At 38.7% G+C, this 14406-nt stretch overlaps 2 protein-coding genes across 7 annotated transcripts; one reads left to right on the top strand and one right to left on the bottom strand.

Annotated features, from left to right (window-relative positions):
• The first annotated feature begins 210 nt into the window (after positions 1–210).
• On the top strand, positions 211–6381 carry LOC104000458 (B-box zinc finger protein 19). 2 transcript variants are annotated; one of them, XM_009422513.3, is made up of 5 exons: positions 211–505; positions 5348–5444; positions 5522–5637; positions 5707–5937; positions 6039–6381. In XM_009422513.3, the coding sequence occupies exons 1-5, from the start codon at positions 368–370 to the stop codon at positions 6126–6128; spliced, it is 672 nt and encodes a 223-aa protein (XP_009420788.1). In that variant the 5' UTR covers positions 211–367; the 3' UTR covers positions 6129–6381. The 2 variants fall into 2 exon arrangements, with proteins under 2 accessions (XP_009420788.1, XP_009420790.1); XM_009422515.3 differs by having other exon boundaries at positions 244–505; positions 6045–6381.
• A 559-nt stretch (positions 6382–6940) lies between these two features.
• LOC104000459 (uncharacterized) lies at positions 6941–14311 on the bottom strand. Of its 5 annotated transcripts, none has more exons than XM_009422516.3 (15): positions 13819–14311; positions 13663–13744; positions 12662–13156; positions 11760–11925; positions 11502–11654; positions 11181–11278; positions 10920–11011; positions 9172–9242; positions 8951–9086; positions 8794–8853; positions 8623–8705; positions 8478–8554; positions 7848–7918; positions 7717–7774; positions 6941–7628 (listed from the first exon to the last, which is right to left on the bottom strand). In XM_009422516.3, the coding sequence occupies exons 1-15, from the start codon at positions 14022–14024 to the stop codon at positions 7548–7550; spliced, it is 1929 nt and encodes a 642-aa protein (XP_009420791.2). In that variant the 5' UTR covers positions 14025–14311; the 3' UTR covers positions 6941–7547. The 5 variants fall into 5 exon arrangements, 2 of the variants coding, with proteins under 2 accessions (XP_009420791.2, XP_065026897.1); XM_065170825.1 differs by having other exon boundaries at positions 11181–11272; XR_010501721.1 differs by lacking the exon at positions 8478–8554 and having other exon boundaries at positions 7547–7628; positions 7848–7961.
• Between the last annotated feature and the right edge of the window lie 95 nt (positions 14312–14406).

The following is a 14406-nucleotide window of genomic DNA, read 5'->3' as shown; positions in this document are numbered from 1 at the left end:
CTACTCGCATTCCAGCATTACACGCTTATAAGGGATCTATATGTAAGAATCCAACGCATAAAGCTTACATATACATCCTTGTATAAGGGTTTTTGTAGAAATATTAAGGTGTAGAGGATGTAAAAGATGTTTCAGATTGATAGGGATGAGCACGTGATATATGGCTTCTGAGGGACATGTTCGCAACTTGGCCAAGGAAGCTGGAAGTCCACCAAAATAAAGGCTTGAATACTACTCCGCCGCCGCAGCAGCAACAACACCTCGGACCGCCATCGACACCAGCCCGCCGCCTGCGGATCCGCTCGTCCTCCTCATCGCTTTCTCCGAGGATCTAGGGCGGCAGCGAAGGAGGCGGGGGAGGGGATGGATGCGTGAAGGGGAGTGGTGGGAGGGAGATGAGAGGGAGGGGAAGATGCGAACTATCTGCGACGTCTGCGAGAGCGCTCCGGCTGTCCTGTTCTGTGCCGCCGACGAGGCTGCCCTGTGCCGGCCCTGCGATGAAAAGGTCCCTCCTTGGTCCCATTTTTATGGTTAATTTTGTTATGGGATTTTCCTCTTTCTTGATGTTTGAGTGATGGTGTTGCTGATCCGGGGTTCTCGAAGATCGGACTTGTTGAGATTTTGGTGGGGTTGTAATGAAGCTGGTCGATTGTTGTGATGTTGCCCTTGGACAGTTTGAAGGAATGCAGATTGTTAAGGTCTTTGAGTAAATTTAAGGCGCGTAGTACTTCTTGATGGGGGTCAAGCGATTAAGGTATGGCAGGAAGTTGAGATGGATTACTAATAAGTAGGAACTCAATGCACAGTAAGTTTAATAGTGCCACCTATTCTGAACATTGTTCACGAAAAAAAGACAAAGAATAGATTAATGGTCTGAGTAAATGATTTGATGAGCGCCGCATTAGGTCTAGCCAGGTATGATAAGTGTAAACAGGATGATATCAGAGGATATCTGCACAAATAGGGTTTTGTGATGGGGTAAATTGACTTGTTGTAAGGGAAGTCACCCTTTAGCTATTGGGTTGGTAGAAGTCTTATGTTGCTTGGCTGATGTTGGAGCGCCCACCCCTGTGCAGCTGCTGATGTTGTTTCATGCTGTTGTTAGTGTAAAGCAGCTGATGTTCATCAGATGCTAAACAGCTGATACTTACATATTTATGTGAATTTTCACTAAACATTCGAGACCCACTTATAATTGGTACTTGTCATGATTCATACCCAAAATGGAGATGAAATCCACTAAACTGCTGATCTCACCATTTAAAACTCAACGATCCTGGCAAGACATGATAATTGAACTGTTCTTTGCAGAGGACATGGACCTTACACCCTTGAATAATATTGGCAAATTGAAGATATCCGAGTTCATGGATTTAAGATTGAAATACTGTAATGAGGGATCCTCATTGAAAATGCAATCATGCATTCACCTAGAGCGTTAATGTTAATCTTTTGCTACCTTGAATAAATGGTTAGACTAGAGAATTTATGTAGGATAAGAAACATGCAATTCAATTGTTGCTTGCTTTCTATTGATTCTAAAAGCTGGCAGCATGCTACATATATCTTCCTTACGAAGTATTTTAGTTACTACCTGTTTCTGCCTTCGCTTCTTCAACTAATAAATCTTTGAGATGCTAAGTAGACACAATCTAGTAACTACATAAATTAATCACAAGATGTGTTACGAGCTAATGGCTCCATCTCTGGCTGATTCTGTGTAGCTAGTTTTTGTTCCTTGTTATCTGGATATGAATATGTGTTACAGAGATGATAGATGTGTTTACTGGTACAAGCGAGCTTGGGAACTTTTGATATGTAAAATCATGGATACATCAATAAAAATACAATTGCTGCTCTATATTGTTGTTGAACATCCTAGTCTGTGATAAAACCTTCTATTTGTAATTTAGAAAAAAAAGCCAATTGTGTAAAAACTTGTAACATCCCATTAGTCCCACATCGGAAGTAGGCAATGTGTATGATTAGCTTATAAGGGCCTGATGAGTGTACTATGTTAATTCCCGCTTAAGCATTTTGGTCCGTGGTTGAAGGACCAAAATGGAGTTATTAGCCAGTTGGCTCATCAGACTCGGGTCGTGACATTTGGTATCAGAGCCGACCTAGCATTTGGACAGGGTGAGAGGGTTCGAGTAGGAAAGGGCTACCCGTGGATGGAGTCGAGAACTCATCACGGCGTGGAGTCACCATTGAGTTAAACCTCACATGCACTATGCTAGGGTTTGATCTGGGTTATGTCGGGCCTTGACGAGGGCGTTAAGCTAATTGAGTTGGGGATATTGTAACATCCCATTAGTCCCACATCGGAAGTGGGCAATGTGTATGATTAGCTTATAAAGGCCTGATGAGTGTACTACGTTAACTCCCGCTTAAGCATTTTGGTCCGTGGTTGAAGGACCAAAATGGAGTTATTGGCCAGTTGGCTCATCAGATTCGGGTCGTGACATTATTGTAACACCCCTGATTAGTCCCACATCGAAAGTGGGCAGGATTAAGATTGACTTATAAGGGTCTGATGAGTGTACTACTATCAACTTCAGCTTAAGCATTTTGGTCAGTGGTTTAGACCAAACGAAATTGATAGGCCAGTTAGCCCATCAGGCCCAGGTCATAATATTTGGTATCAGAGCCGACTTAGCATTTGGGCATGGTGAGGGAGCTCGAGTAGGAAAGGGTTACCCGTAGATGGAGTCAGAGGACTCGTCACGGCGTGGAGCCACCACTGGGCTATGCCTCACATGCACTATGCTAGGGTTTGATATGGGTTATGTTGTGATGAGTGTACTACTATCAACTTCAGCTTAAGCATTTTGGTCAGTGGTTTTGCCCACTTTCAATGTGGGACTAATCAGGGATGTTACAAAACTAGTGTTCCGTACTTGATTTCTGACTGCAAGATACGATGTTAGTTCTCATCTGTAATTTTGTAAAAGTTGTTGATATATAAGGAAAGTAATCCGAGAATAAGCATGGAAACTGACCATGACTTTGCTAGGCTTCATGATAGACTTTGATGAGAATTTGGAGGTAAATGACATGTTTCATCATATTGCAGAATTTCATCTGGGCAACTTTTGAATTTTGAACCAAGCCTAACTCCTAAGCCAGCTATACCAAAGCCACCTTGAGAAATATAAACCCTAAGAAAAACTAAGTTTTGAAATCTTTAACCAAGCATAAAATATGAACTGCTAAACTAAGGTGCTAAATATGGTATTCTACTAATGGCTATTTATGAACTATGAAGAATACCATTGGAATTTAGTGTAGTGCTAGACAGTGATGAAGTGTAAAAATACAACGTAGAACGCACATTCTGGTGCTGTGGTGCATCACATAAAGTAAGATGGCAGAATTGAGTGAATGCATCCCTTGGGACATATGCCTTGTCTTGTAAAACATCAAATGATCAGTAAGAAATAGATATCACTGCGGTATCATTGTTCCCATGCAATGTACACTTACTATGATGGTAGTAATATCAAATGGCAAGTGTCAAGCACTAGAGTAATATCAAGTAACTATAACCCAAGTTTTAAGTTTCCAGTACTGGATCTGTGCCAGTACATGGCCAGACCAGTATGGGTCCTGTCCATATTAGCATATTGACACACAATACGCTTGTATATACTGCGGTACCAAGGAGAGGAGGAGGTGGAGGAGGAGGAGGAGAAGGAGAAGTACCGAGAGCTAGGGTGGGCAGCCGGACCATCTGGAAATGGTCAGTCCACATCCTTGTTCATATCCAGACTGGTAAATACCGGCTGGTATATATCAATACAGGCAACACCAGTTTCCTTGCTATTATCCAATGTCACAAATGTTCCAAGAGAAGTCCATGTTAATTTGTTTGTGATGTTCGCGATTCATCAACCATGCATGTATATATAGTCATGGATAAACTTTTATTGCAGTTACATTTTTCAGCTATCTTGGAAATATTACATTTTCACTAATCATGCAGTGGGGGTTTCTCTTCCAGTTTGTTCCACCACAAAAAAGAAAAAAAACCTCACATAGTACTAATATATGATCAGCTAAAAGAATGACTCAAAAAGGCAGAGCGAAAATTGAATATTTTTTTATGCATTTGGCTACTTGTCTTTGTTGTCTAGACTTCTTTTACTTTTCATTTTATAGTTCATTAGAGGTCAGCCCTTGGCATGATGATAAGGTTGTTTGTTCTATTGTGACCAAGGCATCATGGATATGGGTCTTCGAAACAGCCTCCATGATGGTAATGCTGCATATATCTAACTCTGATGATGTTGGCTGATGAAAAGGAGTGTCCAAGAAGATTTAGTTCACTTTGTGAACCTTGCCTACAGTCTCATTGGATTGGTTAACTTAATTAACTAGATAGCAATGATTATTATGGATTTTCCTGGATAACTGAGTATTTCTTCTCAAAGGAAAAAGGAGGCCTGTAACATTGTTAAAAGGTGCTAAATAAAGAATTGTGGGAAGCAGAACACTGGCATATAATGTAATAGCTTACATGAGCATTTAAATTGCTGTATTTAAGAACCTGAAAACCAGGAAGAGTTGATTAAAAAAAAAAGAACGAGAAAAGATGTAAGTTTCCACTACAAACTAATACACAAGTACATGAAAGCGTGTATAACCAACATTTAAGTCAAAAGAAACCAAATTTGAACTTCAGAAGATCTGTAGAAAAAGGTATCTTGGTTTTGGATAAGTAGTTTAAATATAGCACGTATATAGTGGTCTTTGTGTGAGATACAATCCCTTCTTGCTATTGTTACATGTTGCTTGTCCTACGCATGTTAATTATAGTCTCTGAACTTCTCTTAAGGTGATCAATAACCTATGTCCTCTAACTTGCATTTCATTTTGTTTTAATTTGGAAAATGTCGATAAAATCATTTTGTGCATATAGATATGAATGAACAAGTGGATGTATGATTTGTGGTATATCTTTATGTATCCTTTAAGTTAATCAATATGCATGTCTATACACATAAACGTCGATGCCTATACATCACTTGTGCCTGAAAGAAACTTTAATATTCTGTTAGTTTGGAAGACAGACATGTACAAGCATAAGAAATTTCTATATTGTTCTGATGAAGATTTTTAACTATATGCTCATGTTCATTAATGAACATAGACTAGTGCATGCATCAAAATTTTCATACTTTTATGTCGACATATGCATATGTGTACATGTCATTTGTCATTTATGTTATTTGCTTATCTCCAATTAGAAAGCAAACCAAAACTCTATTTGCTGCCTAGGCTTCTTCCAAAGATATGTGGTAAAACTCGTCTAAATCACTGGTAACTCTTGAAATTGTCTCTGTAGGTTCACATGTGCAACAAACTCGCTAGCCGGCATGTACGAGTAGGACTTGCTGACCCCAGGGAAGTTCCTCGCTGTGACATATGTGAAAATGCACCTGGTCTGTTTGTTGTATCTTTATTAAAATGCTTTTCCTGTATACTAAGGGCCCAACCTGATCACTTTGTATCCATGTAGCTTTCTTTTACTGTGAGATAGATGGCAGCTCCTTGTGCCTGCAGTGTGATATGATTGTGCATGTTGGGGGAAAGAGAACCCATGGAAGATATCTATTGCTGAGGCAAAGGGTTGAGGTCCGTCAACTATGTTTGGAGGACATTTAGATTGTCTGAAATTTGATTATACGTGTTTTCATATTGTAGTTTCCAGGCGATAAACCTGGTCATATAGAAGATCTAACAACAAAAGCAAAGGACCCTGTTGAACATAGGAGGGATCACACAATGATAATGAGAGAGAAAATGAAAAGTCACAGGCTCCCTGCTGATCCTTCTTCAGATGCTAGCAATGATCGTGATGGTAATATCGATTCCAAAATGATTGATCTTAACACGAGACCTGTCCGAAATCATGGGCAATCTTCCACTACCCAGGTGTGGTTTAGTTCCTGAGCTTTATCATGGCTGAAAATTATATCTACGATGAATGTTTGCTGACTCCATGATTCATTTGCCTTTCTTCCTGATCATCTAAGGCTCAGAATATGGATCCTTCAAGAGATAATAATCATGACTCTCCCGGTGTTGGTGTTGTCCCCACGGGTCATTTCCAAAGCGACCCATAGAAGCAATGTATGTTTTTAAGAATTTGCATATGGAAATTTGGTTTTTTTCTGCCATTGTCGGTTGAACATGTAGTCGAGTCTCATTTGTGCTGCATGCAGAGGAAAAAGGCACCTCTGTTACTCTCTTGCGTTTGAGTTGTAATCCTGAATATTTGGTTCATCCTGGGTCTTGTTGTACACAATGTGAAGTTCTTCAATCTGAATGATTGCAGCTTATTTGCATTAAATGTGTACCTCCGAGAGATTATCTTTAGGTTTCGGGTGGCTTTTTGAAATTTTCTTAATGTGCTTTGAGTATATTCCTTTTGGAGTTTGGTGACCATAAAACAAAATGATCTAAACACAATCTTAAGACAATGTTATATGTTTGGGACAGTCCATTTCTGCTTCCAGCCATTGTTCATCAATTATCAACTGCTGATACATTAGTCATGAACAGTGGATTAATTCGAATTTCTATTTAAAGGTTCGTATTATTGTTGTTGTTGCTGTCGCAGAATATTTGTTGAAATTTTTCATCGCAACAATTTTTTTGTTGTTGTAGCTGATGCAAATCCCAATGATGGATTCTTGATTTCCAAATGCCTATTTAGGTTGAACCAATATTTGTTTCCAAGACATGTTCCTGAGTGCAAGGGGAAAACAAATGGGTTGTCACCTCAATACCATATTTGTGATCACCTTTTGATCTCAAGATATTCCACAGATCCAAAGCAACAAAATGGATGGTTGCTGGAACAGTATGGAGGTCATCATTGAACATAGCATAGTGCAGGAAATTATCACATACATATTAAATCTACTCAATGCAATTCAATCTAATGGGATGACAGTTTGTATTATTACTGACTGCTCATAGCAAAAAGTACATTCCACTACTATTATTGACTGCTTATGATTGCCAACATGTCTGCTCAGTCAAATTGGCAGCCTTGAAAACATATAACAAAGGAAGAAAACAGCTACTGAAACTAATTGAATCATGAGTATTTCTTGTTTTCAATCAAGTCAGGGCTGTACTTGCTACATGGAAGAATAGATCTGTATAAAAAAAGAAACAGAAGATGGCTTAGCTGTGGCAGAATAAAAGTCTCCATGAGAAGATATGATGACCTGAAGATTGTTCAAGGGAACTAGTAAAACCGTAAGCAGTGATGAACATCACTGAGATGACTGAGTCAAATTCCAAGTATCAGACTACCAATCTCATCTTGTGGGCACCAACAGTGCAGCTCAAAGGAATCACAAAATCGGTTGGGAATCAGCAGGAAAGTTGAGCAAAAGCTGGTCCAACGCAAATAAACCATTGATGAACTCCGAGCATTTCAGGTAAGATTTTCATTAAAGCTACAGCTGCAGAAGGCACCAAGAACTGAGCTTTTTGTGACTACTACTTGGGGGATGATAGTGAACAGGATATCAAGCCTCAAGCTGCTGCAGAATTTCTTGTGCAGCACAAAGATATGAAGAGTGACCGCTGATGATGTCAGTAACATCAACCTAGGAATTGTTAAAAGAACATCTGAATTATAAATATATGTCAATCAATGTATGGATAAGAAATGATGCAAGAATTACAAACCCATACATTTTCGATTCCAGGCACATTGACATTTTGAATGCCAGCCAAACCATGGGTCAGCATACTGTACTTTGCCAAAACTGTCAGTTTTAAGAAAACAGGGAAGGACATTCTCTTCTCAAGAAAAATAATATTACCTTGCTCGGAAAGTTATTCCGAGGATCCAGTCATTTGTTGAGAACACGTTCACGAATCTCCCAGCAACGATCTGCACAACATTGCAAGAACGATAGGGCATGCTGCTAATGGACCTGCTTTGAATGAAATCATCATGCTTGCATGAGTAGTGACAGAAAAATCAATAAAGCATGCCTCAGAAGATTAAGATTATTCTGTTTATAAGAAAGTAAAATAACTTAAGACTATGAGGCAAAAATTTGAATTGACTTCTGCATCATATCATCTAGAAACTAACGGCCTCAATTCTCAAATACCTTGTTTCTCCATAATATCTCACAACCTACAATTGATATTGATCATCGCATTTCTTTAAAATGTAAAAAAAATTAACTGATACACTTTCAGTACATCTAGTCAGTTACTGGCACTTGATGTTGTTCACTTCTTAAAAAGATGCAAAGTTGATTTCAACATATACAGGTCCAAACACAAATAAATATAATGTACAGTATGAAGTTTCATTTCAACTACGTTGATAGAAATATAGTAAACAGTTAGTTGTGTATATGTGAAGATCAATATGCTAGTCATATACATTTTTAAGTGTCAATATAGAAATGGAAAAAACAAGTATGAGATTTTCGTACTTTCCTAGCACCCTCCCAATTTTCTCCACTGACAGAAATTGGTGCACCAAGGAGAAAAACTCTTTCTACGAGACCCTCTGCCCATTTAAAAATAGATCAGACATGCTGAGGAGCAATAAAAAATGAATAACATAGTACAAATTACCGTTGTTTCCTGACTTTGACAACTCTTCCAAGCACTTAAAGATGACCCGTGCTCCCAGTGAAAAGCCAATAAGGGTTACTGGCCTGAACAAGAGTTGTAGCAGTTAAACAGTCTGTTGGACTCCCTGAAGTTATTTAATTTAAAGGTTAACAACTTTTCTTGGTCACACACCTGTTGCCCTGCAATCCCTTCAACAGCGCTTCAGCAAGAAGTTTTCCTGCTTTATTTGATCTGGATTATGACAAATAGACGTAATATGGTCAAGGCGATTACTGAATGCAATACAAAGACTATCAACAGTGACTTCTGTTGTGTGTGGTAGTTGCACCTATCAATCGCAATTGACCATTTGCTGTCTATAAATTTTGTGGCCGAAAGTAACGTAGTTGGCCAAGAAACTGCAGTCACTAGAGTGCTTAAGACAGTCATCATCGCACCTCGCTTCATTAACTCCTTTGTAACCTCTTCAGAAGGATTTTTCGTGTCAAAGATCTAATTGTTAGTGTCATTAACAAATAAAACAAGAAAACACAAAGTAGCCAAAATTACTTGATGTAATCCAATCTTGGATTGCATTGCTCAATGCAATCAAATTCTTTGACTCCCATCTAAGAACATACCTAAATATCAAAATAAAGCACATTTAGGAAAACTAATTGAACAAAGCAACAAGAGAGCATCTATGCATTATTTCCTTACTGGTACCCTGTTGAACATATGTCTAAAAGAAAAGGTCAAAGAAATAAAATAAGATCTAGATGGAAAGACTATCAATAGACAGTCCTCACTCTCTCTTAGGTAGCTGCTTACTTGTTACAATAATTATTTAAAAAGTGTAATATCTGACTCGAGAAAGGATAAAAAACTGTGAGAAATCATTTCCATACAATAAAGTTACAAGTAAAGAAAGTTCTACATAGTTGGACAATAAACAAAATAATGAACAAGGCTTCAATACCAGTCCTTGAGGTAATTGTATGGTGGGTAATACCATATGTCGGTAAGCCCCAGGGCTGATTGGTATGAATCAGCCGAATAAGGAGGTGTATGAGGAAAAGGAGGAAGAGGTGGAGGAACTAAAGATGAAGAATAAGGAGAAGAGAGGAAGAAAGATGAGGGGGAGATGGCAAAGGCAGTTACAGGAGGAGGGGATAGAGTCTGTAACATCGGTGATGGAGGCAGAGGCTAAAGGAGGAAAGAGAGAGGAGGGGGAGAAACGAAAATATACTGAAAGCTGTTTTGGCAGCTTCCAGATTCAGGCAGCTTTCAACAACTATTTAGTCTATCGACGTACATCTCAACAGATGTTGAGGTTGTCATTGACCAGACTTCAAGTATATACACATGTACAAAACTCACCTGTTTCAAATCAAACAGTGAATTTTTTAAGAGAAGCAAATTTACAACAGTCAATCGTACTCGTAGATCTGTCTCATCCACAAATGAAGTTCAGTTCAGACAAATATCCATAGATCAATATCTTCCTCATATTTTTTCATGTTTGATTCCACACTCCATGGAAGAATATGTTCTAATCACTCTTCTTCCCACCCCATGCTCACCTTTCGATCACCCATTCTTGCAACATAAGACATGCATATAACCATCTGTTAGTTCAACTGCTTCTCTTATGTATCTGACTTCTGATTTACATCAAGTAAATGGAAACAGGGTGGACATTACACGAGGCCCATCCTATCCTATGAATGTTGAATCATTTAAGGATTATGAAATATTGGCAAAGGAAGCTAGATGATATTCTCAAATGAACCAAAAATTCAGAATCTTTTTTGGATTGTCTGATTATAATTGGTAGCATATTTACAGTACAATGTTCCCTCAAACAGCATTACTCTTGTTCTTAGTGTATGAATGTAATTACTTATCAGCATTATCTGTGTTTCCATCCAATGCCTTTCATACACAACCATATATACTATCATGTAACACTTAGTCACATACTGTTCTGTTTTACCAAGAAAAAATGCCACCGTAGAGCAGTAAATTATATTAATCACGTGAAAATCACTTATACATCAAGTTGATTTCCAGCAGCCTAGCTGAAAGTACACTCACTTATTTGCTTTCGTAAGTGAAGAAACATAACAAAAAAAAAAAATCATAAACAGTTTATTCTGGAAATATGAATGTTGAACAAGAAAAAGAGAAAGAATAATCAGTATGATGCAAAAAAGAATTCGAAGTTCAGTATCTGCAATGTGCAAACCATAAAGCAGCAGAAAAGGCAAATGGTATTCATGCAAAAGAAAGGAAAAAAACAATTGTATACAGTCTACCTCTCCAAGTTATTTACTATTGCATCCCAGGGTCTTACAAAGTCTTCTTCCTCAAATACAAAACCAGAAACATAGATACCAACTGCTAAACACTGTAAAGGAAGACAGTAATGGAATAGAGTTAATAAGATTCTGGATTCCCCAAAGACAAATATTTTTGGATGCCACATGGGCATAACAAGACAGCAGAACTTAAAAACAAGAAATTGGTCAACTCCTTCAGAATTCCAAACAAGAAACTGCTGAGAAAGAATGACTTACACCCTGGTTATGATTTTCTCCAATTGGAATAAAATCGAACTCTTCAATATCTCCAACTCTCCTAGCCATTTTGCTCCCTGCAAGACCAGCGCCTGCAGCTTTTTTCACAAATCAATACAAGATATCAGTGACTACTTAATGAGTTCGAGTACCTGAAGGAAAACACAGACAAATAGCATATAATATCTTCCCAATGCAAATCTCACAAAAATGAAAACTTGATTATTTATACAACTATTGGAAAAAATATACAGCTCTTGCAACATTTATGCAGGAATGATCACTAAATGCACAATATTTTGAAAACCATCAGAAGCTAACCTCCAAATGATGCAGCAACAGCAACTGAGCCAGCGGCTGATCCAGCAACAGTAGCTGCTGCAGCAAACCCACTTGCTCCAATAACGGGGACTAAGGTTCCTAATGTAGGAGCTAAAGCACTAAATCCTGCAGCAATTGCTGGAGCCGCCAGGCCTGTTATTGAAGATGGAATAAGATTGGAATGGAACCATTTGCGCTTCTGGTAAATTGTTCAACTGGCTAAAAAAGAATTTTATGGCGAATTAGCAAATCTGGTACCTCCAGATATTGCTAACATGGTTCCTCCAGTCAATGCAGCTGCACCAATTATGCCACCACGTTTCCATCTAGACCACCTGCTTTCTGCTGATTCACCCTCTTCAGATTGTACTTCCTCTTTCAATGATGCAATAGCAGAGCAAGCAATTATTATCTCCATAGCTTCCTATAAAATCAAGCTTAAGATTTGAGCAAGCATGAAAACATCTTACAGTGATAATAAAGATTAGAGAAACTGAGGAGAGAACATGTATACTATCATGAATACACAAGTTGATGTTTCTGATATGGATAAATACATATTTAATTTTAGAACCTCATTAAGTTCTCATGAACCATTAGTATGAATTAATTAAAAATAAATCATTGCTCATCATGTAAATAGTCAATTTTGACAATATCACAATTGCTGGTTCTCTACTGCTCCAAAGTTAGCAGGAATAAAAGGAACTACCATGCTCTCTTTTTACTTAAAAATGTCATATTGTGGATGCCACAGAGATTGGTGTACTCTTAATCTGCAAGATATTTGACCAAACATGAAGACTAGTATATTGTGGATTCTTTGGATAAGTGACAATTACTGTGAGACATAAACATATTAGTTGCAATTCCCAGCTTCCATACCATACAGTATATTATTGCAAGGAAAAAAGGTTTCTCATACTAGTATTTGAAGGAAACAAGAAAATATTATTTATGCTAAAAATGTGCTTCTATATTTTCAGAAGTGGGAGAAAGAAGACCGATTAAATTTCACATGTGATAGTGTAATTATCACAAATTGAGAAAGAAGAAGAATTGAGTATATTCATACTATTAAGCTATAAATATAAAAGCACAGATCTCAAAGTTATAAAGGGTTTTGGTCAAATTTTACATGCAGTTTTAACAATACAAACCATTTTTATCCACTCAACACAAATCCATTTTGCCAACAACCTTAGAGCAACACGGTGACGAGCATCATAACCCTTCCTCTCTGGAGGACTTTTCTTGTCTTGAGGTGTATCAGCTAAACAGGCAGAAAGAAGCTCAAAAAGAAATGTCAATTTCCGTTGATAATTCTCTGGAGTGTCCACTAACACGGATTTTTCATCACCAAGGCATTTCAAATGATGAGATGTCACTTCTCCTTTGGGCATAGCTTTCATCGTTCTCATTTGAAATATTTCTGAAAATCTAGATGTCACATCAGAAATTTTATGATTTGCAGCAGAAGCACCTGTGTCATCACATCTATGGTTAAGCTCCTGTTGCTGTGTCTTAGATCCCTCAGCTGGATCAGCATCTGTTTGCAAGCTTAGTGCCATAGAATCAACTGCTTTTGCGAAAGCAACCTCTTGATCTGATTTTTCTGAAGATGCTCCGTTGCAGTCAAAGATCGTCCTCAAGAACTGAGAATGCATGATAAAGTAAGAGGAGGATTCACTATCATTGGGCAAAAATGCATGGTAAGGTCTACAAGTAAATTGAAGTTGCCTTGAAACAAGGTGGATTATACACTCTCAGAACAGAGAAAAAAACAATCAGTTTCTTCTCCTTGTTAATGTTTCTAAAGTAAGAATACAGTATCACATAAGAAAAGATGAAAAATGAAGAGTGGCATAACAAAACTTTCAGCACATCTCAAGTAAATATATGTTTTTTGTGTGCATAATTATGTATGAAAAGCATTTTATAACAGGTAGATTAAGCCAAAGGATACGTTATTTATCTTATGTGCATCTATTAGATAAAAAAATTAAGCTTCCTGAAATCAATATAACAAGTCAAATATCAACAAATCGAGGCATTTCCATATCTCAATTTTGATGAGGAAGTTTTCGGAACTTATCGTAGCGCTTAATCTCACTTTGCAACCAAATGATGAGTAGATAGAACAAAAGAAGATGGAACGTACCCCATCTATGTGCCGTTCTGGTGAAGAAGAAAGAGCGGTTTCCTCCAATTCAGCCCACACCTTGGAATCAATTTCCAGAAACCTACATGAGATCATCCATTCAGATTTATTGTAACTCGCTCAAAGAACTACCAATTCATGAGGCAAAAAAGAGACCGTAAGACAGGACGGAGAAGGCCGCGGGACTGGTGTGTCCAAAGCCGGGCGGCGGGCTCGGCACGGGTGTCGTCATCCGCCGCAGCAGAGGAAGAGGAGGAAGCGAGAGGCTGGGCCTCTTGTTGGAGCTGAGCATGGCGAAGGGCGAGGGCAAGGAGTGCCGCGGCGGCGTACCTCTGCGCGGGGGAAAGCATCGAATTGGCCATGGATCAAGGCCGTCGACGGTTCGTGAGGAAGGTCGGAGTGCAACAGGGCTCGGCGGCAAGGAATAGGGGCTCGTCGTCGTATTCGACCGAGCAACCCACCGTTCTTGTGGCACACCGGGAGACTGGGGGAGCGCTCCATCTGTCGCGTGGACCGTGAAGCAGAGAGGCCTCGTGGCTTCCGGCGCTCGCACCGGCATCACAGACGAACTGCTTGTTGAAATGCGACACGAGGATAATGTGGTGATCGATCGAGCGAACCGATGAATTGGATGATCGTAACCCTCCCATCTCGCTTAACCCAAATTGAACCCGGTTTGGAATCGATTCGAACTCGAATCGGAGCGGATTTGAAACTCCGATTGAAGTGATATATATTTATGTT

The sequence above is a fragment of the Musa acuminata genome, chromosome BXJ3-10, assembly GCF_036884655.1.
Source record: "Musa acuminata AAA Group cultivar baxijiao chromosome BXJ3-10, Cavendish_Baxijiao_AAA, whole genome shotgun sequence".
Taxonomy (NCBI): Eukaryota; Viridiplantae; Streptophyta; class Magnoliopsida; order Zingiberales; family Musaceae; genus Musa; species Musa acuminata.
This window is presented reverse-complemented; position numbering and strand designations above follow the sequence as displayed.